We start from the raw sequence: 27,716 nt of genomic DNA, 5'->3' as shown, positions 1-27,716 counted from the left end.
CTGACCCCTGCCCCCTCCATTCATCCTTTTCCAGCAATTCCCCTGTCTCCCTTCCATGACCCCCCCTCGCATCCATGCTCCTCTCTCTCCCATGTCCCAGCCTGGCCCGCCCTCTTCTCCCCCCCCCCTTCGCATCCGTGCTGTCGTTTCTCCCCTGCCCTCCCGCTCCCATTGTTTAACTTTACTGCCCACCCTCTTCTCTCCCCCCAACATCCCTTTTTTTTTTCTTTTTAAATTTACCTCGGTGGCGGTTCTGGCAGCGCAGCGTCAGGGAAGGAGGCGGCGCTCCCGACGTCTAGCCTTCCCTTCGCTGTATTCCGCCTTCTTCTGACGTCAGAAGAAGGCGGAACACAGCGAAGGGAAGGCTAGAGACGTCGGGAGCGCCGCCTCCTTCCCTGACACTGCGCTTTGTTTGGTTTTTTTTCCGCCCTCGACGTCATGACGTTTGACGCGAGGGCGGGGCAGAGACGGCTGGCTGGCTTCACACCATGAATCCACGAACCCTACAGCCAGGGAGTGTTTGAGTGACTTCAGAACGTTGTCTTCAGAACGTTCACGGTGCGTTTTATTATATTAGATATGAGCAGAGAATGTGCCACACGGAGCAATTCAGGTCACAAATAAGTGCATAAGTACTGCCATACTGGGACAGAACAAAGGTCCATCAAGCTCAGCATCCTGTTTCCAACAGTGGCCAATGCAGGTCACAAGTACTAATACTACTACTCAACATTTCTAAAGCGCTACCAGACTTACGCAACGCTGTGCAGTCAAACATGAAGAGAGACAGTCCCTGCTCAACAGAGACAATCAAATTAGGACAGCATAGTACATCTGATTACACAATAGTTCATAGGGACAACAGCTAAAGACAATTAAGGTATGCAAATGCATAATACAGACAGATTGGTAGTGGTATTGAATAGAGGAGTAATGGTTAGGTTAAGTACCAGGCAAGATCTTAAAACAGTATGATACATTTTATGCTGTTTATCCTAGAAATAAGCATTTTATTAATGGCTTATAGACTTTTTTTTTTTAGGAAGCCATCCAAACCTTTTAAACCCCGCTAAGCTAACTGCTTTTACTACATTCTCTGGCAAAGAATTCCAGAGTTTAATTACATGTTGAGTGAAGAAATATTTTCTCCGATTCGTTTTAAATTTACTACTTTGTAGTCCTTTCCTCTCTGAGCACACCACCCGAACTCTCATCCACGCTCTCATTACCTTTCGCCTTGACTACTGCAACCTACTCCTCACTGGCCTCCCACTTAACCATCTATCCCCCCTTCAAGCCATTCAGAACTCTGCTGCACGTCTTATATTCCAACTGAACCATTATACTCATATCACCCCTCTCCTCATCACTTCACTGGCTTCCGGTCAGATACCGCATACAGTTCAAGCTTCTCCTTCTTACCTACAAATGCACTCAGTCTGCAGCCCCTCATTACCTCTCTACTCTCATCTCCCCTTACGTTCCCGCCCGAAATCTCTGCTCACAGGACAAATCCCTCCTCTCATTACCCTTCTCCACCACCGCCAACTCCAGGCTCCGCCCATTCTGCCTCGCCTCACGCTATGCTTGGAATAAACTTCCTGAGCTCGTACGCCAAGCCCCCTCCCTACCCATCTTCAAATCCCTGCTGAAAGCACACCTCTTCAACCTTTATACCTATCAGGAAATCTAGACTGCCCCAATTTGACTGCCCCTACTTGACTGACTGTACATTTGTCCTTTAGATTGTAAGCTCTTTGAGCAGGGACTGTCCTTCTATGTTAATTTGTACAGCGCTGCGTAACCCTAGTAGCGCTTTAGAAATGTTAAATAGTAGTAGTAGTAGTAGTTCATTACGTGCCCCCTAGTCCTAGTATTTTTGGAGAGAGTAAACAAGTGATTCACGTCTATCCGTTCCACTCCACTCGTTATTTTATCGACCTCTATCTTATCTCCCTTCAGCCGTCTTTTCTCCAAGCCAAAGAGCCCTAGCCAATTCACCTTTACTCAAAGGAAAGTTGTCTCATCTCCTTTATCATTTTTGTCGCCCTTCTCTATACCTTTTCTAATTCTACTATATCTTTTTTTGAGATGTAGTGACCAGAATTGCATACAATATTTGAGGTGCGGTTGCACCATGGAGCGATACAAAGGCATTATAACATCCTCATTTTTGTTTTTCATTCCTTTCCTAATAATATCTAACATTCTATTTGCTTTCTTAGCTGCTGCACTTAGCAAAGGGTTTCAATGTATCATCGATGATGGCACCTAGATCTCTTTCCTGGTCGGTGACTCCTAATGTGGAACCTTGCATTATGTAGCTATAGTTTGGGTTCCTCTTTCCAACATGCATCACTTTGCCCTTGCTCACATTAAATGTCATCTGCCGTTTGGATGCCCAGTCTCCCAGTCTTGTAAGGTCCTCTTGTAATTTTTCACAATCCTCTTGTGCTTTAACAACTTTGAATAACTTATTTGTCATCAACAGATTTAATTACCTCACTAGATACTGCCATCTCTAGATCATTTATAAATATGTTAAAAAGCAGCGGTCCCAGCACAGACCCCTGGAGAATCCCACTATCTACCCTTCACCATTGAGAATATTGACCATTTAACCCTACTCTCTGTTTTTCTATCTTTTAACCAGTTTTTAATCCAGTCTTTTAGATTGTAAGCTCCTTTGAGCAGGGACTGTCTTCTTTGTTAAACTGTACAACGCTGCGTAACCCTAGTAGCGCTTTAGAAATGTTAAGTAGTAGTAGTAGTAAGTAGTAATAGAACACTACCTCCTATCCCATGACTCTCCAATTTCCTCTGGAGTCTTTCATGAGGTACTTTTTCAAACATCTTCTGAAAATCCAGATACATAATATCAACCGGCTCACATTTATCCACATGTTTGCTCACCCCTTCAAAGAAATGTAATAGATTCGTGAGACAAGATTTCCCTTCACTAAGTCCATGTTGACTTCGTCTCATTAATCTATGCTTTTGAATATGCTCCGTAATTTTGTTCTTCATAATAGTCTCTACCATTTTGCCCGGCACCGACGTCAGGCTCACCGTTCTACAATTTCCCGGATCACCTCTGGAACCTTCTTTAAAAATCGGTGTTAAATTGGCTACTTTCCAATATTCTGGTACCATGCTTGATTTTAAAGATAAATTACATATTACTAACAATAGACTTGAAAAATGAACTTGCAGAACTATCAGTACTCTGGGATGAACACCACCCATTCTAGGCAATTTGCTACTCTTCAATTTGTCAAATTGCGACATTACATCTTCCAGGTTTTTAGAAGCTGTCATTCAGTTTCTCTGTCTCGTCAGCTTTGAATACCATTTCTGGCACTGGTATCTCTTCCAGATCTTCTTCGGTGAATACCAAAGCAAAGAATTAATTTAATCGCTCTGCTATGGCTTTGTCTTCCCTGAGTGCCCCTTTTACCCCTGAGTCATCTAGCGGTCCAACTGATTTTTGCCGGCTTCTTGATTTTAATATACCTTTAAAAAAATGTATTATGTGTTTTTGCCTCCAACAAAATCTATTTTTTCAAAGTCCCCCTTTGCCTCCTTTATCAGCACTTTGCATTTGACTGGCCATTCCTTATGCTGTTTCATATTATTTTCAGTTGGATCCTTCTTCCATTTTCTGAAGGATTTTCATTTAGCCTAATAGCATTCTTCACCTCACTTTTTAACCATGGTGGCTGTCGTTTGGTCTTTCTTCCTCCTTTTTTAATACACAGAATATATTTGGCCAGGGCTTCCGGGATGGTATTTTTGAACAGCATCCTTGCCTGATGTAAATTTTTTTTTTCACTGTTCTCATTTTATCATAGTCTCCTTTTTGAAAGTTAAATGTTAACGTATAGGATTTCCTGTGTGTACTTACTCCAAAACCGATATCAAATGTGATCATATTATGATCACTGTTATCAAGTGTCCCCATCACCATTACCTCCTGCACTAGATCATGTGCTCCACCAAGGACTAAGTCTAGAATTTTTCCTCCTCTTGTTGGCTTCTGTACCAGCTGCTCCATAAAGCAGTCCTTGATTTCATCAAGGAATTTTGCCTTCCTAGCATGCCCTGATGTTATACTTACTCAGTCAATATTGGGTTAATTGAAATCACCCATTATTATTGTGTTACCCAGTTTGTTAGTCTCCCTAATTTCTGATAACATTTCTGCATCTGTCTGTTCATCCTGGCCAGGTAGACAGTAGTACACTCCTATCACGACCATTTTCCCCTTTACACATGGAATTTCAATCCATAGGGATTCCAAGAAGTGCTTTGTTTCCTGCAGAATTTTCAAGCTATTTGATTCAAAGCCCTCCTTAACATAAAATGCTACCCTTCCACCAATTCAATCCACCCTATCACTACAATATAATTTGTACCCCAGTATGACAGTGTCCCACTGGTTATCCTTCTTCCACCAGGTCTCAGAGATGCCTATTATATCTAATTTTTCATTTAGTACAATATATTCTAACTCTCCCATCTTATTTCTTAGGCTTCTGGTATTTGCATATAGATATTTCAAACTATGTTTGTTTGTTCCTATTTACATCTTGCCCAGTAGTTGACGGTGTTTAATTTGCAATCTTTTGTCTGCTTTTTATTTAAAGACACCTGGTCTACTATGGTCTCTATTGCAACCTCGTTATTGGGATACCCTATCTTTCCTGTTTTGGTAATATCTTTGAAAGATACCTTGTTCTGAACTTGCGCTTTTGAATGACTGTCAGCCTTCCCCCAGGTTCTAGTTTAAAAGCTGGTCTATCTCCTTTTTAAATGCCTGACAGGATCCTGAAGAGTAGATCCATTTCTTGTTGGTCACTGCCAGCAGGTATTTTTCACAAATCTAAGTGGCTAATATAGTTTATGGATATTTTCTTCAGGAATTTGTCATCCCTTTTTAAACCCATCTATACTAACTTGGAATCACAATAGACGCTCAACTGAGTTTTCACCCTCAGTTGTCTACCTTAGTTAGGAAATAATTTTTCTTCTGACAGATTCACCTTCAGTGCCATATTTTAGGGAAAAAAGAGATCTTCAGTTGCATGCACTTGTTTAGACTATAACAAGGCTCTCCTGGCTGGTTTCTCTCATATCGCAGTGAAGCATCTTCTGCGCATTGAAAATACCACCATCCAGTTCCTGTGTGGAACACAAAAATTGAACTACATCACCCTTTACCTAGCTGACCATCGCTGGGTCCCCATTCAAAATCATAACTTTAACCTTTTGAAGTTTTACTCACTAAACATTCAATATACTTAACTGCCTCCTGGCTTTTTACTCTCCTTCCCTGCTGCTTCAGATCTTCAGGGCCATCAACTAGAATTCAGCCTTACCGTACCCACAGTTCGGCCTTCACTTCCCTTGCACCACACCTCTGGGACACTATTCCTCCAGAGAATGAACTGTACTTACTACATCTTCAAATCAGGGTTGAAAACCCGGTTCTGTGAGCAGGCCTATGGTTCTACCTTAAGAGCCCATGACCTAGAAATGTTCTTTTACAACTTGTACCCCCTCCCCCCCTCCAGTTCAGAAGGGTTCTGAGCGGTTTTTGTGTCCAGCAGGAGATTCATGTCAGTTCTCAGCTGTATTTCCTCTTTCTGTCTGGTTCTTCCAGATTGTAGTTTCCTCCCCACTCTGTTATTTCTAAGTCCAAAAATGCAACCTCTTCCCAGTCTCCAAATGTGATCTTTCCTTCTGATTGTAAACTGATTGGTTTACTTTTTTGAAAGGCAGAATATCATAAAAATATGAACTCAGCCGTTAGGATTAATTTTCACCCATGAGCTGCAGTTTGTACTTGTCTTTATTTTCCTTTGCCCAGTCTCAGTCTTGCCATGGCCTCCTGGACATAGGCATTGATGTGATTGGGGGGGGGGGGGGGGTAAATCATATTAACAGTACGCATATTAATACATAATAAAATAATATAGTAAAAGAATGAATTAAAACATGAATAAAATCCATATAAATAAAAATATGAATATACAAATTTGTCTAAACCATAACATACAGCAACACAAAGATAAGGAAAAAACATATAAAATCAAGCATGCTGTCATTAAAAAATAAAAGGACACATATCACATAAATATAGATACTAAAAATATAAATATGTCTATATATGTATAGAGAAGCTTACCACATTACTACATTTTGACACCAAAACGTTTTTACCAGAAACGTTATTATTGATCTTTTATTTGTTTACTATAATCACAATGTCATTATTGAACGTTACACAGTACCCTTGTCCTCTTATAGCTGAAATGATGTTTTCGAAGAGCAGAGTGTCTGTGTATTGTAAAGCACCAAGGAATTTTGATTGTCTTGATGAAAATGTTTTAAATAGATGTATAAATAATGAGGATTCCTGGGGATAAGAGAGCGTCGTCTAACCTGGGCAAAAATTGGGGCTTGCTATATGTATATATATCTATAGATATCTATATGTTTTGTATTTAGGGGATAATTCTGTAGATGGTAGGAATGGATGTAAGTGCTGGTGTTATAGCCATTCTCCCACCTATGTGGCCATATCCGTATGTAATTGACCATCTTCCAGCTCTGCAGTATCCAGTAAGTACATGCCAAGACACAGTGACACGTACTTTACAGGTGGACATTCACATAGCAGAGTTTGGGCAGATTGGAGATTATTTCCTCTCAAACCATCCGTTTTACAAGCCTTTATATGCTGGTATGTGAATAGCACGTAATTACTAGGGAGCTACAGCGTGTATCGATAGATAGACAGTATATGGAGAATAAAACCAAAACAGTAGAGGGAAATAAAACCAAATAATTAGATTGAATAAAAAAGTTATTTTAATTATCTTTGATTTCTGTCTTTGCAGAGATGGAGGACATTGTGATTGCAGGAATCGCTGGTAGGCTTCCAGAATCTGACAGTCTGCATGAATTCTGGGAGAATCTTGTTAATGGAGTAGACATGGTAACTGAGAACGATCGGAGGTGGAAACCAGGTAATCAGAAAAATAAGAACATAGAAAACCCAGGGGATGGGAGAAGGGAATGTTTGAGGTGAGCTATCAGCTCTACAGAAGTAATGCTAGTGAAGAGCATAATCTGGAATTTTATTCTTGTCAGACTTCACCAGATTAGGGAAAAGAAGTTAAAAAGATGGCTGCTTAGCAGGGACTTGTGACCAGAGTCTCTTACCTGTGGATTGAAAATCATGGTTAAGAGGAAAAGAAAGTTCAGCGTGCATCACTTGGAGCCTTCAAAGACCTCTTCTCCTTGCTTGATGGAAAAGTGTGTCTGCCTCAGGTGTGGAATTGTTGGTGGCAGCGGGGGGGGGGGGGGGGGGGGGGGGGGGGGGTCTGTCCACCAGATATAGAATCAATCCTGACCCTTGAGGATCAGTTCTTGCCTACAACTCCTAGTATGCACCAGAGTTCCCCTATTGTCTGAGGTACCACATCAGCAAGACACAACTTCAAGTGGTGGATGAAGGAGTGCCTCCCACCAGGGACCCACCATGAGGCAGATCTTGGAGCTCATTAATGATTTTCCTCTGGCTACTGAGCTGGTTCTTGTGTCATATCAAGATCCACGTGAAAGTAGGCACTAAAAGGAAGCTATCTGTAGAGTCTTCCACTCTATTCGCTCAACTATGGGAAAAAAGTAGTTCAGTAAGATGTGTGTTTTTTACTCCCAGTTCCATATGGCTGGCTATAGAACCCTTAGAAACGCATGTGGCTGAATGTTTGGAAGAACTTTTGGTGTCTTTTTTTAAAGCTATGCAGACAAAATGTGTGAATTATGAAATAAGGTAGTTCATTCTGGGAAGCTGGATAAATTGGAGTAGTGTGTTGCAGAAATATCTGCAGCAGAACAAGATGGCTGTTTTAGTGAGAGGACATCTGCCCTGAAGCTCCATTTGAGATATGAGCAACTTACTACCATGGTCAAGAGGAAAGGGGAAGTCTGGCACTTTCTTTCTGAGTCCTCTCCAGCACATCCCCTGAGTCTATGGATTGGTTTGTGATGCAGGGCACAGGTCCGACAGTTGCTCTGTTTGCCACTGCAAGTGATGGTGGTCAGGAGCTGGAGGCATTGCTCAGCTGTCAGGCACTGTGGAGAAAAGCGCATTCGGACAACTGGTAAGTCACTAATCCTTCCATAAGCTTACAGAAAAATGGTATGGATGCTATTGCCTATAATTTGAAATGAGGTGACTTGGTTCTTTCTTGTTCTTAATAATGGGGGGTAACAGTAATTTCTCCTAGTTCTTTAGGAAAATCCCCTGATTCTAGAGAAACCTGTAACCAATTCATTAACAAAGATTTAAAATTACTTGAAGCGGTCTTCATTATATATGGAGGGCAAGTTTCCACAATACAATACTTTGTATGTAAAACGTTTGCTAAAGGCCGAGATATAGAAGAAAATTCTCTCCGCACTCTATTGGTGGTTTAAAGCTGGGTGTTTAAGCTCCGTATTGTTTTAGTGATGGATTTGTTTTAGTCAAGAATCTTTTATTGCATATGTGTGTGTGTGTATGCTTTTAAATTTATATTATGTACGTTATGCTGGAGAGATTAAAAGATTTTGCTTGAGACCTTGAATTTTACTACTAAGACATAAGCCATTCTTGAGAGAGAGTGTTTTAACTGCCTCGTAAAAGTCTAGTCTCTTGGGTGAGGAGGTTCAGGTCTCCAAGCAAATCTCTCACGATACCCTTAATGTTACTTTTATCATTTCCACTTGTTACCACCTTTGTTTTGGCTATGAATAGAAATGTTGTTTTTAAGTGTTTTAGGAATAAACATGTTCCCTTTTTAAGGTATAAATCTTTTATTTTTCCTGATCAATGTCTCAATCCAACAGGCCAGCAAAAAATATTTTTTGGCCTTGAGACCACAGGTTGTAGTTTCTCTTGTGATTCTTATGCAAATGTTTGTTGAAGTTCTAAGGGAATAATTATATTTTCTGGGAGCCAGAACATTGTGAGGCTCAAAGCTGAGGGAAAGAAATATATGGAAGATGATAAGGAAAAAGCTGAACTGCTTAACGATTATTTTAGCTCTGTGTTCACGAATGAAAGACCGGGGGTAAGGCTGCAGAAAACAAAGGCTAAAGGGGATGGATGTATGGTAGACCAAGACCCGTTTACGGAGGACTGTGTTCGTGAGGAGCTTGCCAAACTAAAAGTAGACAGAGCGATAGGGCCTGATGGGATACACCCAAGGGTGCTTAAGGAACTCAGAGACGTTCTGTCAGCTCCGCTGACGGACCTCTTCAATGCTTCCTTAGAAACTGGAGTGGTCCCACTGGACTGGAGAAGGGCGGATGTGGTTCCTTTGCACGAGAGCAGAAGTAAGGAAGAAGTTGGGAATTATAGACCTGTCAGTCAGACCTTGGTGGTGAGTAAGCTAATGGAAACGCTTCTGAAAAGGAGGATTGTGACATTTCTTGAACTACGTGGAATGCGAGACCCGAGGCAGCACGGCTTCACTAGTGGCAGGTTGTGTCAGACGAATCTGACTGTCTTCTTCGACTGGGTGACCAAACAGTTGGATGTGGGAGGGGCGCTTGATGTGGTATACTTGGATTTCAGCAAAGCCTTTGACACGGTTCCACACAGGCGACTGATAAATAAATTGAGTTCCCTCGGTGCGAGACCTAGAGTAACTGGGTAAAAAATTGGTTGAATGGTAGGAGACAGAGGGTGGTGCTAAATGGAGCTTGCTCTGAAGAAAAGGAGGTCGTCAGTGGAGTACCGCAGCGATCGGTCCTAGGGCTGGCTCTTTTTAACATCTTTGTGAGCGATATTGCGGAAGGGCTGTCTGGTAAGGTTTGTCTCTTTGCGGATGATACTAAACTCTGCAAAGGGTGGACACCCTGGAGGGTGTGAATGACATGAGGAAGGACCTAGCAAAGCTAGAGGAATGGACCGATATTTGGCAGCTAAGGTTTAATCCCAAAAAATGCAGGGTCATGCACTTGGGTCGCAAAAATCCGAGGGAACGGTACAGTATAGGGGGTGTAGTGCTTCAGTGTGCGAAGGAAGAGCGGGACTTGGGGGTGATTGTGTCTGACGACCTTAAAGCTTTCAAACAGGTAGAAAAAGCGACGGCCAAAGCCAGCAGGATGCTTGGGTGCATAAAGAGAGGCATGACCAGCAGGAAAAAGGAGTTGATAGTGCCATTGTATAAGTCTCTGGTGAGGCCTCATTTGGAGTACTGCGTGCAGTTCTGGAGACCGCACCTACAGAAAGATATAAACAGGATGGAGTCGGTCCAGAGGGTGGCTACGAAATTAGTAAGCGGTCTTGAATGCAAAAATTATAGGGACAAGCTTATGAACCTCAACATGTATACGCTGGAAGAGAGGAGACATGATAGAGACGTTTAAATATCTCAAGGGCATTTATGTACAGGAAGAGAGCCTTTTTCAAATGAAGGAGAGCTCTGGAATGAGGGGGCATATGACAAAGAGAGAATAGGCTTAGGAGTAACCTAAGGAAGTATTATTTCACAGAAAGGGTGGTGGAGGCATGGAATGGCCTCCCGGTGGAGGTTGTGGAGTCGAGGACTGTTCCAGAATTTAAAAAGGCATGGGATAAGCATGTGGGATCGCTTAGGAACAGGAAGAATTAGGGGTTACAGAGGATGGGCACACTGGATGGGTCATATGGCCTTTATCTGCCATCATGCTTCTATGTTTCTATGTAAAACAGTTTCTTACTGATACAGTTTCTTTGTAACATAGTAGATGATGGCAGATACAGACCTGAATGGTCCATCCAGTCTGCTCAACAGCGAGTTGTATATTTGACTTCTGATTTTATTTTTTTTAAATGCTGCATATAGATTTATTTTCCTCTCTCACTGCAGATGATGTGCTTAACTGTATGAGGGGTTCTTTTGCTACGGTGTATTAACGAATTTAGTGCACGCTAATGAATTAGTATGTTTCCTATCCAAGATACTTGAACGTGCTGTTCACCGCCGTTGCCTTGACTTTCTTTCATCTCAAGCTATTCTTGATCCAGTGGCGTAGCTACGTGGGGCCTGAGGGGGCCTGGGCCCCCATAGATTTCAGTCGGGGACCCCCCCCTCCCGGCGAACCCGCCGCCGCCTACCTTCCGTTTTGCTGTTCTCTGAGTCTGACATCCTGCACGTACAACGTGCAGGACGTCAGCATGCAAGGAAGAAGACTTTTCTCTGCAGCAGAATGGTCGGAGAGGACGTCGGCTGGCGGGGAGTGGGGTCTCACGCCAGCAAAACGGAAGGTAGGCGGCGGTGGGGGAGGGTTCGCGGCAGGAGGGGGACGGCAGAGACGGGCGGCGGCGGGGGGGGGGGCTAAAATGTGCCCCTTCCCCTCGAGCTCTGGACCCCCCTCCCACGGAAGTCTGGCTACGCCCTGTCTTGATCCACTTCAATCTGGCTTTTGCCCCCTTCATTCAACTGAAACAGTGCTTGCTAAAGTCTCCAATGATCTGTTACTGGCCAGATCCAAAGGTCTCTATTCTATCCTCATCCTTCTCGATCTATCTGCTGCTTTTGACACTGTTGATCATAGCCTACTCCTTGATACGCTGTCCTCACTTGGATTTCAGGGCTCTGTTCTTTCCTGGTTTTCTTCTTATCTCTCCCAGCGTACCTTTAGTGTATACTCTAGTGGATCCTCCTCTACTTCTATCCCACTGTCAGTTGGTGTACCTGCCTGTCTGATATTGCTGCCTGGATGTCTCAGCGCCATCTGAAACTAAACATGACCAAGACTGAGCTTCTTATCCTTCCCCCTAAACCAACCTCTCCTCTTCCCCCATTCTCTATTTCTGTGGATAACACTCTCATCCTTCCTGTCTCATCAGCTTGTAAACTTGGGGTCATCTTCGACTCCTTCCTCTCCTTCTCTGCACATATTCAGCAGACTGCTAAAACCTGTCGTTTCTTTCTCTATAATATCACCAAAATTCGCCCTTTCCTTTCTGAGCACACTACCCAGATCCCTTATCCACACTCTTATCACCTCTCGCTTAGACTATTGCAACTTGCTTCTCACAGGTCTCCCACTCAGCCATCTCTCTCCTCTTCAATCTGTTCAAAATTCTGCTGCAGGACTAATATTCCGCCAGTGTCGTTATGCTCATATTAGCCCTCTCCTCAAGTCACTTCACTGGCTTCCTATCCGTTTCCGCATACAGTTCAAACTCCTCTTATTGACCTACTAGTAAAAAAAGGCCCATTTCCGAAACCAATGAAACGGGCACTAGCATGTGGCTTTTTTTTGTGTGTGTGTATGTGTCATAGAGTTTTCGTGTGTGTGTGTGTGTGTGTGAGTGTGTGAGGGTGGGGTGTGTGTGCAGGTTGTTGATGTGTGTCTTTTTTTTTATTTGTTTTTTGGGTGGGGGGTTGGGGGATGTGCTGTGCTGTGCTGGCAAAGTGGGATGGATTGGTGTGTGGCTTTGAGGGTGTGTTTCTGTTGTATTGTGTGTGTGTGTGTGGTTTTGTCTGTCAAGGAGGTTTGTGGAGGGGGGTCTTTCTGTTGGTGAAATGTAAATGTGGTTGTAGGGAGGTCAGCCTTTGCTGAGTGGTGGATTGTTTTTTTCCGGGGGGGGGGGGGGGGGTTTGTGTTGTGCTGAGGCAGCAGTGTTGTTTTAGATGGGCGGAAGGTAGAAGAGCACGTTCTTGGTCTGTCGGTATTTTTTGGCCGTTTCAGGGCTGCTGTAGGGGAACGCTGGAAGTGAAATGTGCTGTGGGAAGCAGCGCCGTCTTTTTTCATTGGGCTGGGGTTCTGGGCATCCTGGAGGTGGGAGACGGCTTGCCTGAGGACGCGGATGGTTGTTTTAAGTTGGCGGAAGGGAGAGGAGCACGGTCTCGGGCCATCGGGGGGTGATCCGGTATGTTCGATCCATTTCAGGCCTGCTGCAGGGGAATGCTGGAACATTTATGCGCTGCGGGAAGCAGTGCCGTCTTTTTCCGGGTGCTTGGGGAATCCCCGAGGTGGGAGATGGCTTGCCTAAGGCTGGGGATGGTTGGGCACGTCCTTGGTCGCTTCAGCAAAAGGGGAAGAGGAAGGGGGTAGGGAGTTACCTGCAGCCGCGTGAGAAACCGGGTATTCTTTGTTTGTTTTGTATTATTAGTTTGCATTTCTGTTGTAGAAAGAGTGGATGCCTTTCGAATGATGGAGGTGGAGTGTCGGTGTGCAGTTGTTTTGTTAGTTTTGCAGCCAGTCTCCAGCGATTCCTAGGCAGGGAAGGAATAGGGAAATTTGCTGCTGGCTGGGTCGCGGGTAAGCCTTCCAGCTGGGCCACAGCTTGTCCTGTTCGCCCACGTCCCAGATGGTGAGGGGCACACTGTTCTCCGGCTCCTCCGACTCCACGTCTAGCGAACCCAAATATAGTCTGTGCTATAGGCCCTCTGGCACTCTTCAGTACCGGCATTAGGCATTTAAAAATTTCTTCCCCCCCCCCCCCCCCCCCCCCTTCCGGTCTATTTTTGCACATACCCACAGCAGGAATATTCTTCTCTCGTTCAAGCGGTGGTTCTGTGCTCTCCGTGCTGCACAGATAATGAGCCATTCTGCTGGGGAATGCTCCTCCCTTATTGCCACGTAGTTTCCTCTGATAGGTCCATCTTACGTTGCCTAGCGTTGCCTGGGAATGGTTTTGTGATGGTCCTTTGTGTTTCAGAACGTTGAGTGTGTTTTTTCTGATTGGTCCGTCATGCGAGGGCGGGGCTGAGAGACATGGTCAGTGTTGTGGCTTCACCACCATGAATCCACGAACCCTTCAGGGAGTGACTGAGTGACTTCAGAACGTTGTCTTCAGAACGTTGAGGGTGAGTTTTATTATAGTAGATAAGTGCATTCACTCTGCAGCTCCTCAGTACCTCTCCACTTTCATCTCTCCCTACATTCCTCCCCAGGAACTCCGTTCATTGGGTAATTCTCTCTTATCTGCACCCTTCTCCTCCACTGCTAACTCCAGACTCCGTTCCTTTTATCTTGCTGCACCATATGCCTAGAATAGACTTCCTGAGCCAGTACGTCAAGCTCCATCTCTGGCCGTCTTCAAATCTAAGCTAAAAGCCCACCTTTTTGATGCTGCTTTTAACTCCTAACCCTTATTCACTTGTTCAGAAGCCTTATTTTATCATCCTGACTTTAATATTCCCTTATCTCTTGCTTGTCCTGTTTGTCTGTCCTAATTAGATTGTAAGCTCTGTCGAGCAGGGACTGTCTCTTCATGTTCAAGTGTACAGCGCTGCGTACATCTAGTAGCGCTTTAGAAATGCTAAGAAAGTCATAGGCATACTCCCCATGGATTCTATATAGCTAGAGATCTCTGCGCAGATTCTATAACAATGCACTTAACTTAACAAGCTAATGAGCACTGGTATCAGCACTTAACAAGCAATAATGAGCAGTAATTGGCACTGATTAGAATTTAGGCACACAACTCGCTAAGCGTATTCTGTAACGTTGTGTGCTGAACGTCTAACATGTGCAGGCAAAAAGGAGCATGGTTATGGGTGGGGAAATGGGAGTTTCATGCGTCCAGTTATAGAATATGGTCCAGTGCGCCTAAATCTATGGTCTTTGATTTACACCACATTTTCATTGGTATAAATGGATGCGCATAGAATTAGGTGCTGAAATATCAGCTAAGTGTATTCTATAATCAGGGCTGATTAGTGCCGCTTTTTTTTAATGCGCCATATATGGAATCTCCTCCACAATGGGCTGCACAGCGATTAACACACATGTACATGTGAATCTGTTGGCACACCTTAGTAAATTGACCCATCTCTCAATTTTCTGGTTTCTTGTTTCTCCATAATTAGTGGTCTAAAAGGACCTTTCACTAATATATATATATAATATAATTTTTTAAAAATATTTTTGCTTCTTCCTTTTGGGCCTGTTTCATAGGTGGGAGGTTTTTCTGTTTCGCTGTATAATGTAAATTCTATAAATAATACCTGAAAGGGAACACGGTGTTAAATTTAAAGTAAAGACAGTGGACAGAGCCCAGAAGAAATATATTTTGATAGTTGTAAGTTTTCCTGTAGAGAAATGTTACAGAAACATCTATTGAAAATTTGGGATATGCCTCTGAGGCTTTATCTTTACCAACAGATAAGAAGGAGAGATCAGGAGGCTTCCAGTCAGCTGTCCAGTTATCGATGGACAGAGAGGAAGTTTCACATTTGTTACCAATATCAATAGAAATAGGCAGTTTCTGCTTCTTTGTTGATCTCCTTAGTTTTGATTATAGAGATTTTCTTGTGGAAGAGTTTTGGGTATTTCTTGCATGGGACTCTGCGTTTTTCCAAATATTTTGGTTCAGACACAGGTAAACATAAATCTTTACTTAGTGATGCTCAGCCCTTGCTGTTAGGTTCAAATTTTTATTAGGTTTCCCTATCAATCTCTGATCAAAAATAAGGGTCAAAGATCTACTTTTGGGAACCAGATCGCCTTCATGCCACCCTTGGAATCTTTGGCTAGTATCCTTTAATTTGCTGTTTTAGATATATTGCTTGTCCCTGTCATTTGTAAAATCTCTTTGATATTATTTTTCCTTTTCAATTTTTGTTTTCTTACATATGAACATAAGAATTGCCATGCTGGGGGGGTCAGATGAAAGGTTCTTCAACCTAAAATGCTGTTTTCACCAGTTCCCATTCCAGGCCACAAGTACTTGGATAAACAATGGATTTCCCAAGTCTGTTTTAATAATGGTTTATTGACTATCTTCTTTGGAGTAAGTGTTTCCCCTCTGGGTCTGTATTACGGCATTATTTGATAAATGTATTAAAACTGCACCGGATTCAGACAGAGCCTTAAAGTATTTTGGTGCCTTGGGTAACTGCTTGTACTCCAACTCCTTTCTCCTTCCACCTAGTCCACTCTTGATCCTCAGACCTCAATTCCATCTCCTCCCACCCCCAAACCAGATAGGAAGAAATGGAGAATATGATAGCTGGTAAAAACCATACAGTCCATTCATTCTTTCCATACACACTGCCTGCCCTCCCTCCCTTAGCTGACAAGAGCCTCTGCTTCCATAGCTACACCCTGAGCAGCTGCCCCTCTCACCCACTCCTGTTTTACTACTCTGAATTTAGCTGTGTAAAAGGATGTTCTGCCTACACAGCATATGATTAGCTAAAGCTTATAAAACAATATCGATTGAAATTGTGACACTAGCTGTCAGCCAGTAAAAACCTTCTCAGTTGGTCTCCACATAATTGGTCTACCTCCATTTCCTGTAGCTGCATGGGCTGTTGCCTTCTGATATGTGAAGCCTCCTTTCCATTGGGGACAGGCATTGTAGTTGTGCATCAGCAGAGCGGCTCAGGGACAGGATGTACATGTGTTCAGGTATGCATCCCCCCTCCCAGGTCACCAGCTATGCTTATAAGATAGTGGACATCTTGGATATCGTTTTTTATTAATATTTTGAATTTGTAATTAAAGTTTCTTCTTCCCAGGACTATATGGACTTCCAAAGAGAAATGGCAAGTTGAAGGAGATAAACAAATTTGATGCCTCTTTTTTTGGCGTTCATGCAAAACAAGCTCATACAATGGACCCTCAGCTACGTTTGCTGCTGGAAATATCCTATGAAGCAATTGTAGATGGAGGTAAATGGAATTGGACTGGTGTCTTCTGTCAGAAGAGGTGAAAGAAACCAAGTTGGTGTTGTAAAACAGAAAGATTTGGAGGACAGCAGGAGAATCAAAGAGTTTTTGAAAAGGAAAGTGAAGATGAGAGGGGGTCAGGCAGACAATGTGAATGGCAGGGGTGGGCTGTCAGGATTTATTCATTTGTTAGGCATTCTGTTTCATCTAATACCTAGGTGGATTACAAAATCACACACACACCTACAAATGCAAAATCAAGTATCAAAACAATAAAACTCTGAACAAAGACAACACTCAAAATACACAGCCAACCAGAATCCTCATCCCTACCCGCCATAAGCCTGTACAAAATACTGAAGATTTGGAAAAGGGCAGTGCAGTTATGAGAGCGATAGAAGGGCAGACTCAGTGACAGAGTATTCGTAGAAGGGCTGCTGTTACCGAGTCTAAACTGGTGTTGTAACTACTACTGTTACAGCTGGTATGAGTCCATTTGTTTGGTATAAAGAATATTAAATACAGATTTCTTCTTCTCTGTGATTTTTTCCTAAGAGCCATATGCAGTAGTGGATTGTCCTGTATCATGTTTCTGGGAAGAACGTTTAGGGCAGTGGTTTCCAAACCTGGTCCTGGAGGCACCCAGCCAGTGTGTGCAAATCTCTCAAGAATATTCATTGTGGGTGTCCAGAAAACCTGACTGGCTGGGGTTCCTCCAGGACCAGGTTTGGGAATCGCTGGTTTAAGATATCTTCCCGTAAGTGAGCTATGCTGATGATCTTCACAAAATTACTGGATAGACACCCTGATGTTGGTCCAAGAATAAACGTCTCTCTATTGCTGAATTAAGTACAAAATAAGCTTACCTTCTGCACAAACATAGGGTTAACCTAAATTTTCTTCAACATAAAGATGGGAAGGGCAATTTGGAAGCCTGAAAGGTTACTGTGGTTCTCTCGGTCTTTGCCCTTGTGTAATGAATATTTGGCTTCTTTTACAGGTATTAGCCCTGCTGTGTTGAGGGGAACAAACACAGGTGTATGGATTGGTGTCAGTGGTTCAGAGGCTGGTGAAGCATTCAGCCGGGACCCAGAAGAGCTTCTTGGGTACAGTATGACTGGCTGCCAACGTGCCATGTTTGCCAATAGACTATCCTACTTCTTTGACTTCAAAGGTAACTCTGGGGAAAAGAATGTTTGTAGAAAGTACGTCAGGCAGAACCTTTCCACTCTGTGGCTGTTTTATTTTCCGTTTTAAGCTTGTTCTGTGATCTCATTTCCATTTTTGCCCAATATATTTATTAATCATTCCTTGCTTTAAAAAAATCCTTTCTGTGTGTCAGTGGTTCTTATAAAGAGAAATTAAAGAGCACCCACCATTCAAAGTTATAATATTGTGAAAATTTTCAGAAGGACTTTGGAAGACTGGTTATCCAAATGACAGATGAAGTTTAATGTGGACAAGTGCACAGTGATGCAGATAGGGAAAAATAAACCAAATGATATCTGCACAAAGCAAATTCCGGACTAAGTGTCATCACCAGGAAAAGGATCTAAGCTTTACTGGACAATTTGATAACATTTTTCTGCTCAGTGTATGGTGACACCAAGAAAATAATGCTAGGAATTATTAGGAAAAGAATAGAAAATAAAACAGACTCTGTATTTTTCCCAGCCGCAGTAAAAAGTGGCCCAGCATGTGCCCAAAAGATGCACCCACACTACCGCAGGCCAGTTTTTACCGTGGCTTTGTAAAAGGATCCCGTCCTTATGTACATCTTCTGCCACATCCCTTACCTGTGAATATGCTCTTATTCGTTGCTGTAGGATTTTAAAACTGTGGTTAAAATATATAAGGCCCTGTTTACTAAGCTGCACTAGAGGCACGTTAGCGTTTTTAGCATGTGCTAAGCATTAGCGTGCTCTAACCATGTAGATGTCCATAGTATTACTATGATTGTCTACACAGCATGCGCTAAAAACGCTAGCACACCTTAGTAAATGGAACCCATAATGTTTCACAGCTCTGTAGCAAACTAACCAGCAGATTTCTGGCACTGTTTTGGTTCTACTTTTGCCCCATCCATGAATGTGTCCTTAAGCAGCCGAAGACGTTGAAATGAAAATCTAATTGTGTTATGTACTAGGTAAAATATGATTGGCTAATGGCTTTTGTGATAGTTTCAGTTCTTCTGTATGTTACAGACTTGCAAACATTTATTAAAAGGAAACATCATGAGAGAGGAGTAGCCTAATGGTTAGTGCAGCAGACTTTGATCCTGGGACCCTGGGTTCAATTCCCACTGCAACTCCTTGTGACCTTGGGCAAGTTACTTAACCCTCCATTGCCCCAGGTACCAAAACTTAGATTGTGAGTCCTCTAGGGACAGAGTCAGTACCTGCATATAACGTGTACAGCTCTGTGTACATCAAAGTAGCACTATAGAACTGATTAGTAGTAGTACGTAGTACTTACTCTGAGCAATGATTGATTCCAGGTCCCAGTTTGGCTATCGACACAGCGTGTTCCTCAAGTCTCCTCGCTTTAGAGAATGCGTACAAAGCAATACAGCACGGAGAGTGTAATGCAGCCATTGTGGGAGGAGTCAACCTTCTGTGCAAACCCAACACATCGGTTCAGTTCATGAAACTAGGCATGCTGAGTCCAGACGGCACCTGTAAATCCTTTGACGCTTCAGGTAGCTGCATCATTTCCAGCCATTGCTGCTCTTGTGACCAAGTCCTTCTTTTTCTCAGGCAATATAATAAAAAATAAGCTTATCTTCATTCTTGCTTTTAATTTAATCTCTTTCTCTCTCTCCCTTCTCTCTTAGGAAATGGATATTGCCGCTCTGAGGCAGCTGTAGTCATTCTAATGACCAAGAAATCCATGGCCAAACGGGTTTATGCTACAGTAGTAAACGCTGGAAGCAATACTGATGGCTACAAAGAACAAGGTAATTTAACTGGAAGAGACCCAGATAAAAATCTTCCCTGCTGTTTTCTGTTAGAAAATGTGTGTGCGTATGATTGCAATGTTTAAACTTGCTGAGTCTAGTTCAGTATGGATGAATCATAGGATGAAACCGGTACAGTTATCATTACTTTTCAGGATTTTCAAAAGTAGTCAGGCAGTATTAAAACAAAATTGTACATTCATATATTAAGTTTAGAGCAAGGGGATTTAGCTACTGTCCAAATATATAGCAGTGCTCAATATATTGTTTTAATTTCCCCCTCTTGGACCTCTTTCTGACTCCAGATCACACGGGGGACTACAGATACCTATTTCACATAACAGGCTCTGTCTGATTTCTCCCACCTTCATTGTCACCCAATCACAAGGAGGTCTGTTCTGGGTTTGCATTAGGGGCTGTAATCGAATTCTAATTCCCATGACTACTGCTTTCTGTCTTCCTGGATCTAGGTATACTCTGGCCATTTATGTTCCCAGATAATGCCTATTAAAAATCTGTCTAAGTTTCTCCAGAGACTGAGTGTATGTGATCTGCCTTGTAAACTAAATGTAAGGTAAAGAGAAGATAGAATAAAGACAGAGAAAGGTTTAAATAGATAGATACATTTTATTTCTTACCCAAAGACAAGTCTTCAAGTTGGTACGAATACAGACATCAGACTTTAATCAGGTACATTCAGCAGACAGATTCTGGGTACATCCGGACAGAGCCCTGCCGTCTGACAGAAGCGTTGGGGAAAATTCCAAAGCTATGGCAATTTGTCCCCTCTTTTATACACAAACCTCTCCATAGAAGTCTATGGTGAGATACCTAGCTCTCAATTTCTGAGATGATACTTTCCCACGCAGTCTTATCAGCATGTTTTGGGAAGCGTTGAGATAACAGTTCCACATCTGTCTGTGTCGCAATACTTTTCACACCATCTTAAGAACTCTGTATAACCTCTGTAGCCTTTTATACAAAACTAATAGACTCCATTTTGTTCATCTGATTTAAAGTGACAGTTGTACCAGTTTGTGTCAGGACTCATTGTTCAGACCTGCTTTTTACAGATTCTGAAATATTAAATCATGTACTTGTTATTTGGCCTAGTCGGTACTTCTTCATTTATTTTAGGCTTCATAGCTTTGGCCCTCACTATTCCAGTGGTAGATCCAAAGCTAGGCCATATATTAACAATATGTATTAATTTAAACACTAATGCCAGCATTTCAAAATAATGTGGTTGCTATTCTGGGTCAATTTTGAACCCACAGCACTTCCCTGCTTTGAGAAAAGAGGAAATGCAGTTCTACAGAAATAGGAAAAAGACCATATGGCCGATATAGTTTGCCCATCAACACCAACTGCTCAATGAATCTTCCTTCTTCGGGTAGATTATTGTGTATTTTGGCCCTTAAAAATCATAAAATATGTCAATATTTACACATTTACTGCATTTAGAGGGTTGTTACATTAACCATTCAGCATTTTCTTATTTAAAAAAAAGTACGGCTGTACATTTAATGCGTTAATAATTCGGTAACGTTCTAAGTGCTTAACTCTGTCTCCCCATCACCTGAATCCAGCTTTACCCCGTCTTGTCTCCCTGTCCTCTCCCCCTCCCACTGGCTTATTCATTTTAGATGGTCTGGAGCTTGTGCGCCGATCCCCTGCTTCTCTCTTCACTGTGGCTGTAGCAGGAGCAAGGAAAAGACAGGTGCAGGGACGTTCCCCTTTGCATGCTGCCGATGGCTCTGCTGGACCCATAAACAGGATAGATTTTATTTTCAGTTTAGTAATTGAAACATGTCAGTTCTGAGAATTTACTTCCTGCTGTCTATATTTTGTACTGAACAGGAAGAAATGTGAGCGGGGACGTTTTAGGTGATTAATCGCTGGATCAAAAATTTTAATCACGATTAATCGTGCAATTAAAACTTTTAATCGAACATTCCTAAAAAAAAAAGACTGTTAAGAGTTTCATTTTTGAACACCTGCTAATTTGATAATATAAACAGCAAATCATACCAGCTATCTTTAGAACTCTCAGCTGACCATAACTATCTGTTTTTCAGCTGAGATTATTCTGAATCTAACTGTAAAGTAGACATCATTGCCTCTAAAGCAATCATTCTGTTAGCTTGTTGATCCAAAACCTGTGCCTGAATTTGAGAGGAACCACAACATCATAATTTGAGAGGAAAAGTCTCAGTAACTTTAAAAATGGAAGACTTAAGGGTCTGTATTGTCTCCCACATGGAGTCCATAGTAACAACTGAAGGTGTTACCAAAGTCCCTCATTGCAGCCCTGAAGCAGGGATTAACTCACTTGTCAGTTGAAGATCACCACCTTCTCCTGGAAATGCCATCTGTGGTGTAGAGACAGCCAGAGGAGGTCCCTCAGAACTAGGAAGCACAGACAATATCTCCCTTCCATGGTTACCTCCTCCAGGTAGACCTAGTGGTAACTGAGGAATTGTTCTCTCACCTGGGCTCAAAAAAATCCGATCACTGCTGTTGACACTAAGCCGCGTCGGCAGGGTCAAAGTTGAAGTGAGTGGAGGTACTGTGGGAACCTGGAAATCACGCAGAGTAGTCTGATGAAGCTGTGAGATTGCTGCCGATGTCATCGGTACCGTCTCTTTCTTCATAATGAGGAATAAACTAGGGCTGCAGCTGCACAGAAAAAGCTGCAAAGATCAGAACGTCCAGTGGGTAAGTCTCAAGCAGACGCCACCTTGGCTCCCCCTTCCTTCTTTCTTGCCTTACATGTGAAAATATTGTTGTGCTTATGAAGTTAACATTTTAAACCTATCGCATATTTCCGCCTTCTAGGTTCTTTTGGCATTCTCTTTACACATTTATATAGTTTGTGAAAATAGGATAATTCCAAGTGAGGGTTACCTGAAGTTCTTATTTATTTAGATTTTTGCTCTCACCTTTTTTCAGTAGTAGCTCAAGGTGAGTTACATTCAGGTACACTGGATATTTCTCTGTCCCAGGAAGGCTCACAATCTAAGTTTGTACCTGAGGCAATGGAGGGTTAAGTGACTTGCCCAAGATCACAAGGAGCAGCAGTGGGATTTGAAGCGGCCACCTCTGGATTGCAAGACCAGTGCTCTAACCACTAGGCCACTCCTCTACTCCACTTATTGTGTCGCCTTCTGTCCCCAGGTGTGACATTTCCTTCAGGTGAGGCACAGCAGCAGCTGGTGGCTTCTCTGTACAGAGAGGCCGGGATCCAACCTGAAGAAGTGGAGTATGTGGAAGCTCATGGCACTGGCACTAAGGTTAGAAGAAACTATTCTTTCTATGCATCTTGCTTCCATTTTGTACCTCTTTCTGTAATAATCCATGTCTTTCAAAATGTATGTATTTATTTCTACTTGCTATACCGTTATATGACCTGTACTAGGCTTCAAAGTGGTTTACAATACAATAAAATGAAAGAGATTGAGAAAAACCTAAATATACCCAGGATGTTTTTCTCATGATCACTTGCGCTCCTCATCCCAGGGCCCCTCCCAAGATCATACCCTGGACTCAGCCTCATCCAACACTGTGGGTAAAAAGTAGATGTGTTTTTGTAGCACGATTATTTTGGGCTGTTATTAAAGTCCCTTCTGCATATCACCTCATTCTGTCTTTTGGAAATGAATTGGAACAGAGATTGTACCAGCATTTGACATTAAATGTATTTATTTTATTTTTTTTAATTTTTTTAATTTTTCTTTATTAAATTTTTCTTTATATTTACAAGATTAACTTATAAATTTGCAAAACAGCACATCCGTTACAGAGATTGTATTTAAAATAAAGACAAAAAAAGAAGAAAAGAAAACTATGTAATTGCACATTGTCAAGCACATAACCTCTGAAGGAAAAAAGAAAGAAAAAACTATTTCAACAAAGAAAATATTGATTTCTGCTTTCTTAGACCACAATAAGCTTTGGGAGGAGGAGTTTAAATGAGGAGATCTACATAAGTCTTTAACAATTACAAAGCATATAGCCTGATCCGTAAAGCCCTGGCAATATAATTTCTTAATTACTTTACACAAACTATCTAGGCAGTTTTTTTATTTTCTATAAAGAGTCTAAGTTGATCTGGATCAAAGAAAACATATTTGTTGCCCAAATATTTAATACAACATTTACAGGGATATGCTAACAAAACTTTTGCTCCCATGAATTTAACCTCTTCACTGTACGCAAGAAACATTTTTCTTCGCTCTTGAGTTGTTCTAGTAACGTCAGGGAAAATCCAAATTTTTTGTCCACAAAATGTTTTTAATAAGTTTTTAACGTAAAGTTTCATTAAGGCATTTAAATTTTGCTCAAAGACAAATGACATTAAAAGTGTCCTACGTGTAGGGACCTCTGATATGGATTCTTCCAATAATGCTGAAATTTCTTGAAAATTCAGTTCTAATTGTTGATTTTTTTCAATTGGATTCACCTCCAATTGTTTAGTTACTGGAAGGTAATAGATTTTATTTATTGGTGGAATAGATGTCTGGGGATATTTCAAAATCTCAAATAGACATTAAATGTATTCAAATGGTGTTTCTGATTCCCAGGTTTTGGGGAAGTAGATACTCCTGTACTTTTATCTTAGTCTGTGGCAGAGGCTTGGCGCACACTGAGCCGAGTCCCTCCCTCTTTGGAAATGACACTCTGCTTTCTCTTTTTGTTAGGTTGGAGATCCCCAGGAAGTGAATGGAATTGTCAATGTTTTTTGTAAATCGGACAGAGAGGCATTGTTGATTGGGTCCACTAAATCAAACATGGGACATCCAGAACCTGCCTCTGGACTTGCTGCACTGGCCAAGGTAACTGTGCACAACAGCCGAATTATTTTAAAGCATTTGTATGTAATCCAGGAATCGATGATGGAGGTTGAGTTGTTAGGCTTAAGAGAAAACCATGTTCTCCTAAAATCCATCTACAACAAAAGGAACCAAAAGGCACATTTATTTAAGGGATCAAGGTTTATCTTTATACCTTCCTTCATTTATAGTCAGTGCTTTTTTTGTGTCGGTACAGCATACCGGCACCTTTTTTTGAGGTCCGGCTCACCTGCCCGCTCCCTTCCGTTTGTGCACCCGTGCTCCCTGATTTGAAATCTTTAGTTTACCCGAAGTCACAGTGAACCAGCACTAAAAGCAGCAGGCAGGCACTGGCAGGCAGGCTCGCCTCCTCATCGCTTCCCTTCCCTCTCAGCATGTCCCACCTTCCTCTAATGTAATCTCCTTTCCGCGAGGGCGGGATGCGCTGAGAGGGAAGGGAAGCAACGAGGAGGCGAGCCTGCCTGCCTGCTGCTTTACTGCCTTTTAGCCGCGACTTCGGGTAAACAAACAATTTCAAGGCAGGGAGCAAAGGTGCACGAACGGAAAGTCGGGGAGCTGAGGCCGTGGGGGTTGGGGTTTGAATGAATCGCTGGACATAGATGGGAGGGGAGGGCAGGGGAGAGAGGAGAATCACTGGACATGGAGGGGAGGGCAGAGAGGAGAATCGCTGGACATGGATGGCAGGGGAGAACAGGGGGAAGAGGAGAATCGCTGGACATGGATGAGAGGGGAGGGCAGGGGAGAGGAGAATCACTGGACATGGATGGCAGGGGAGGACAGGGGGCAGAGGAGAATCACTGGACATGGATGAGAAGGGAGGGCAGGGGAGAGAGGAGACATGCTGCACATGGATGGGAGGGCAGGGAAGAGAGAATTGCTGGACATGGAGGGGAGGGCAGTGGAGAGAGGAGAATCGCTGAACATGGATGGGAGGGGAGGGCAGGGGAGAGGAGAATCGCTGGATATGGATGGGAGAGGAGGTCAGCGAAGAGAGATTCGCTGGACATGGATGGAAGGGGAGGGCATGGGAGAGAGGAGAATCGCTGCACATGGATGAGCGGGGAGGGAAGACAGGGCATGGGAGAGAGGAGAAATTCTGGAAATGGATGGAGAGGAGAGCAGGAGATAGAGGAGACTTGCTGGGCATGGATGGATGGAGGAGTTGGCGGGACAGAGGAGAAATGCTGGACTTGGATGGAGGAGAGGGGAGAGAGAATTATTGCTTTATATGAATACAGGGGAGGGAAGAGAGAGGAGAAATGCTGGACATGGATCGAGGAGAGGAGAGAGGAGAAGTGCTGGACATGGATGGAGGGGAGGAAAGAAAAGAAGATGCACATGGATGGAGATGAGGGAAAGGGAAGAGGAGAAAAACTGCACATGGATGGAGAAAATAGGCAAAAGCTGGATCCACGTTATACCTCCTCCAGTCAGTTCCACGGAGGAGGACCCAGCTTTTACTTATGGATGTAGGGCAAGAAATGAAGAAGAAAGGAGGAAAGTAAAGAAATATATGGAAAGGAAGCCCTGGAAACAGAGTTGAGAGAACAGATAGAGAGCAGCGGAATCAGAGACGGACCAATATGGATAGAAAAACAGTCATCAGACAACAAAGATAGAAAAATCATTTTATTTTCATTTTAGTGTCTGGAATATGTCCAATTTGAGAATTTACATCTGCTGTCTTATTTTGCACTGGGTATACTGGAGCTGTAACAGCTTACAGAAATGATTTATAATGAAAAAAAATCACGTTATTTTTTTCTCCTGTGCTAGTATAATATTTTCAATGATGTCTGTTTATATGCACCATGGCTGGTATAAGGGGTGTGTGTAGTGAGTGTGGCTATAATAGGGGTGGAGCCATATGTGGTGACCCCGCCCATAATGAGTACCGGCACCATTTTTTCTACAAAAAAAGCACTTTATAGTATATATAAATTTCTATACTTCATTCTGTGATAGTTCATTTATTTATTTACATTCACATGTCACCAACATATAAGTCACCTAGAGCACCTCAACGTAAACATTACCATAAGAACTGCATAAAAATAATAAAACTCAAAAGTAAAAACTACATAATTGAGTACCCAGAAAAAAAAGATAAATGAAAGAATATATTAAGAAAAGTTTGCCAGAATATCAGGTTTTGCACAGCTTTCCATAAAATTGTGCTGGTGCTCGCTTTATAGCTCACTTGAGTTACAGCTGGAACTACCAGTGAGATATCAGTGGCTCAGTGCAACTGCGTTAGAGACTGCCAATGTCTGGAGCAACCAAGGGCGTATTTATGTTTCAACAATTTGTATTGATGAAACAACAGAAGAAACAACCCAAAGTCACAGTTCGCAAAGAATTAAAAACAAAAGCATCTGAATAACAGCACACTAATAAGCTCATCATTTGAGTTTTAACAGTTTACTCCCCACTCCCTCCCCCTCCCATTCCCCCAAACCCTCTCCCCCCCCCCCCAAGTCCAGATCACTAGCCAGATGTGTAGTGACAACAATACTAAGCCAATCCCATTAATGGTCTGCTTGCAAAACAAGCAAATGGTACATCTCCACATCTGTCAAACAACCAGCGAAAACGTTCGACACAGTAGCACTTAGACCAATCCAGGGGTCCAGTTTCTGGTTCCACCAATCTTCACACACCTCAAGCAGACCATGCTGCTACAATTCTTCCTCAGTATAGTGAAATCCCCCCCCCCCCATGAAACACACCAGCACAAAACGCATACTTCTCTCCCTCCCTTGACCAAACTCACAATAACAACAAGCAAAACTGCTCCCTCACCAATAAACCCACCCCCTTCCCCTCCCCTCTCCCAACCCCCCCCCCCCCCCCCAAGGAGGTGCCCGAACCCCCAATCTACCAAGGGTGTATTTAAACAAGGTGGGTCACTGGCATACACACCCCCTTTCAGATCCTTCTCTCACCCCAACCTTAAAATCCTTTCTACAGTGCTTCAGTCTTTACCCAGGCAGTGACACTCATAGGATGCCTGCGGATTTCCTCCCTGAACAGTCCCAACTCTTTCCCCGTGGCCTATGAGTGCCGCTGCCGTGGCTGCTGCCCGGGTGAAGACTTCAGCACTGCAGACAGGATTTTAAGGTACGGGGGTGTTGGCACCATGGGGGAAGGGGGATGCACCCCCTTTAAACATTTTCTGGCTATGGCCTTGGGAGCAACACCATAAATTATGAGTTAGGTACAACATATTAATAGAAATCC

General features: G+C 42.8%; 1 protein-coding gene across 3 annotated transcripts in view; it reads left to right on the top strand.

Annotated features, from left to right (window-relative positions):
• The window catches only part of FASN (fatty acid synthase), a 126,184-nt gene that overhangs the window by 7,120 nt on the left and 91,348 nt on the right, over positions 1 to 27,716 (top strand). For 2 of the 3 annotated variants that reach the window (XM_030205192.1, XM_030205193.1), the window contains exons 2-8: positions 6,903 to 7,031; positions 16,518 to 16,670; positions 17,668 to 17,841; positions 19,165 to 19,365; positions 19,501 to 19,623; positions 22,801 to 22,916; positions 24,324 to 24,458. In XM_030205192.1, coding sequence (XP_030061052.1) covers positions 6,905 to 7,031; positions 16,518 to 16,670; positions 17,668 to 17,841; positions 19,165 to 19,365; positions 19,501 to 19,623; positions 22,801 to 22,916; positions 24,324 to 24,458 — 1,029 coding nt within the window. In that variant the 5' untranslated portion in view covers positions 6,903 to 6,904. Of the gene's footprint in view, positions 1 to 6,902; positions 7,032 to 16,517; positions 16,671 to 17,667; positions 17,842 to 19,164; positions 19,366 to 19,500; positions 19,624 to 22,800; positions 22,917 to 24,323; positions 24,459 to 27,716 lie in introns of those variants that run through there. The other variant, XM_030205194.1, reaches the window with a different exon arrangement.

Source organism: Microcaecilia unicolor, chromosome 6, assembly GCF_901765095.1.
Source record: "Microcaecilia unicolor chromosome 6, aMicUni1.1, whole genome shotgun sequence".
Lineage (NCBI taxonomy): Eukaryota > Metazoa > Chordata > Amphibia > Gymnophiona > Siphonopidae > Microcaecilia > Microcaecilia unicolor.
The sequence above is the reverse complement of the archived record's forward strand: the minus strand, read 5'-3'. Positions and strand labels throughout refer to the sequence as shown.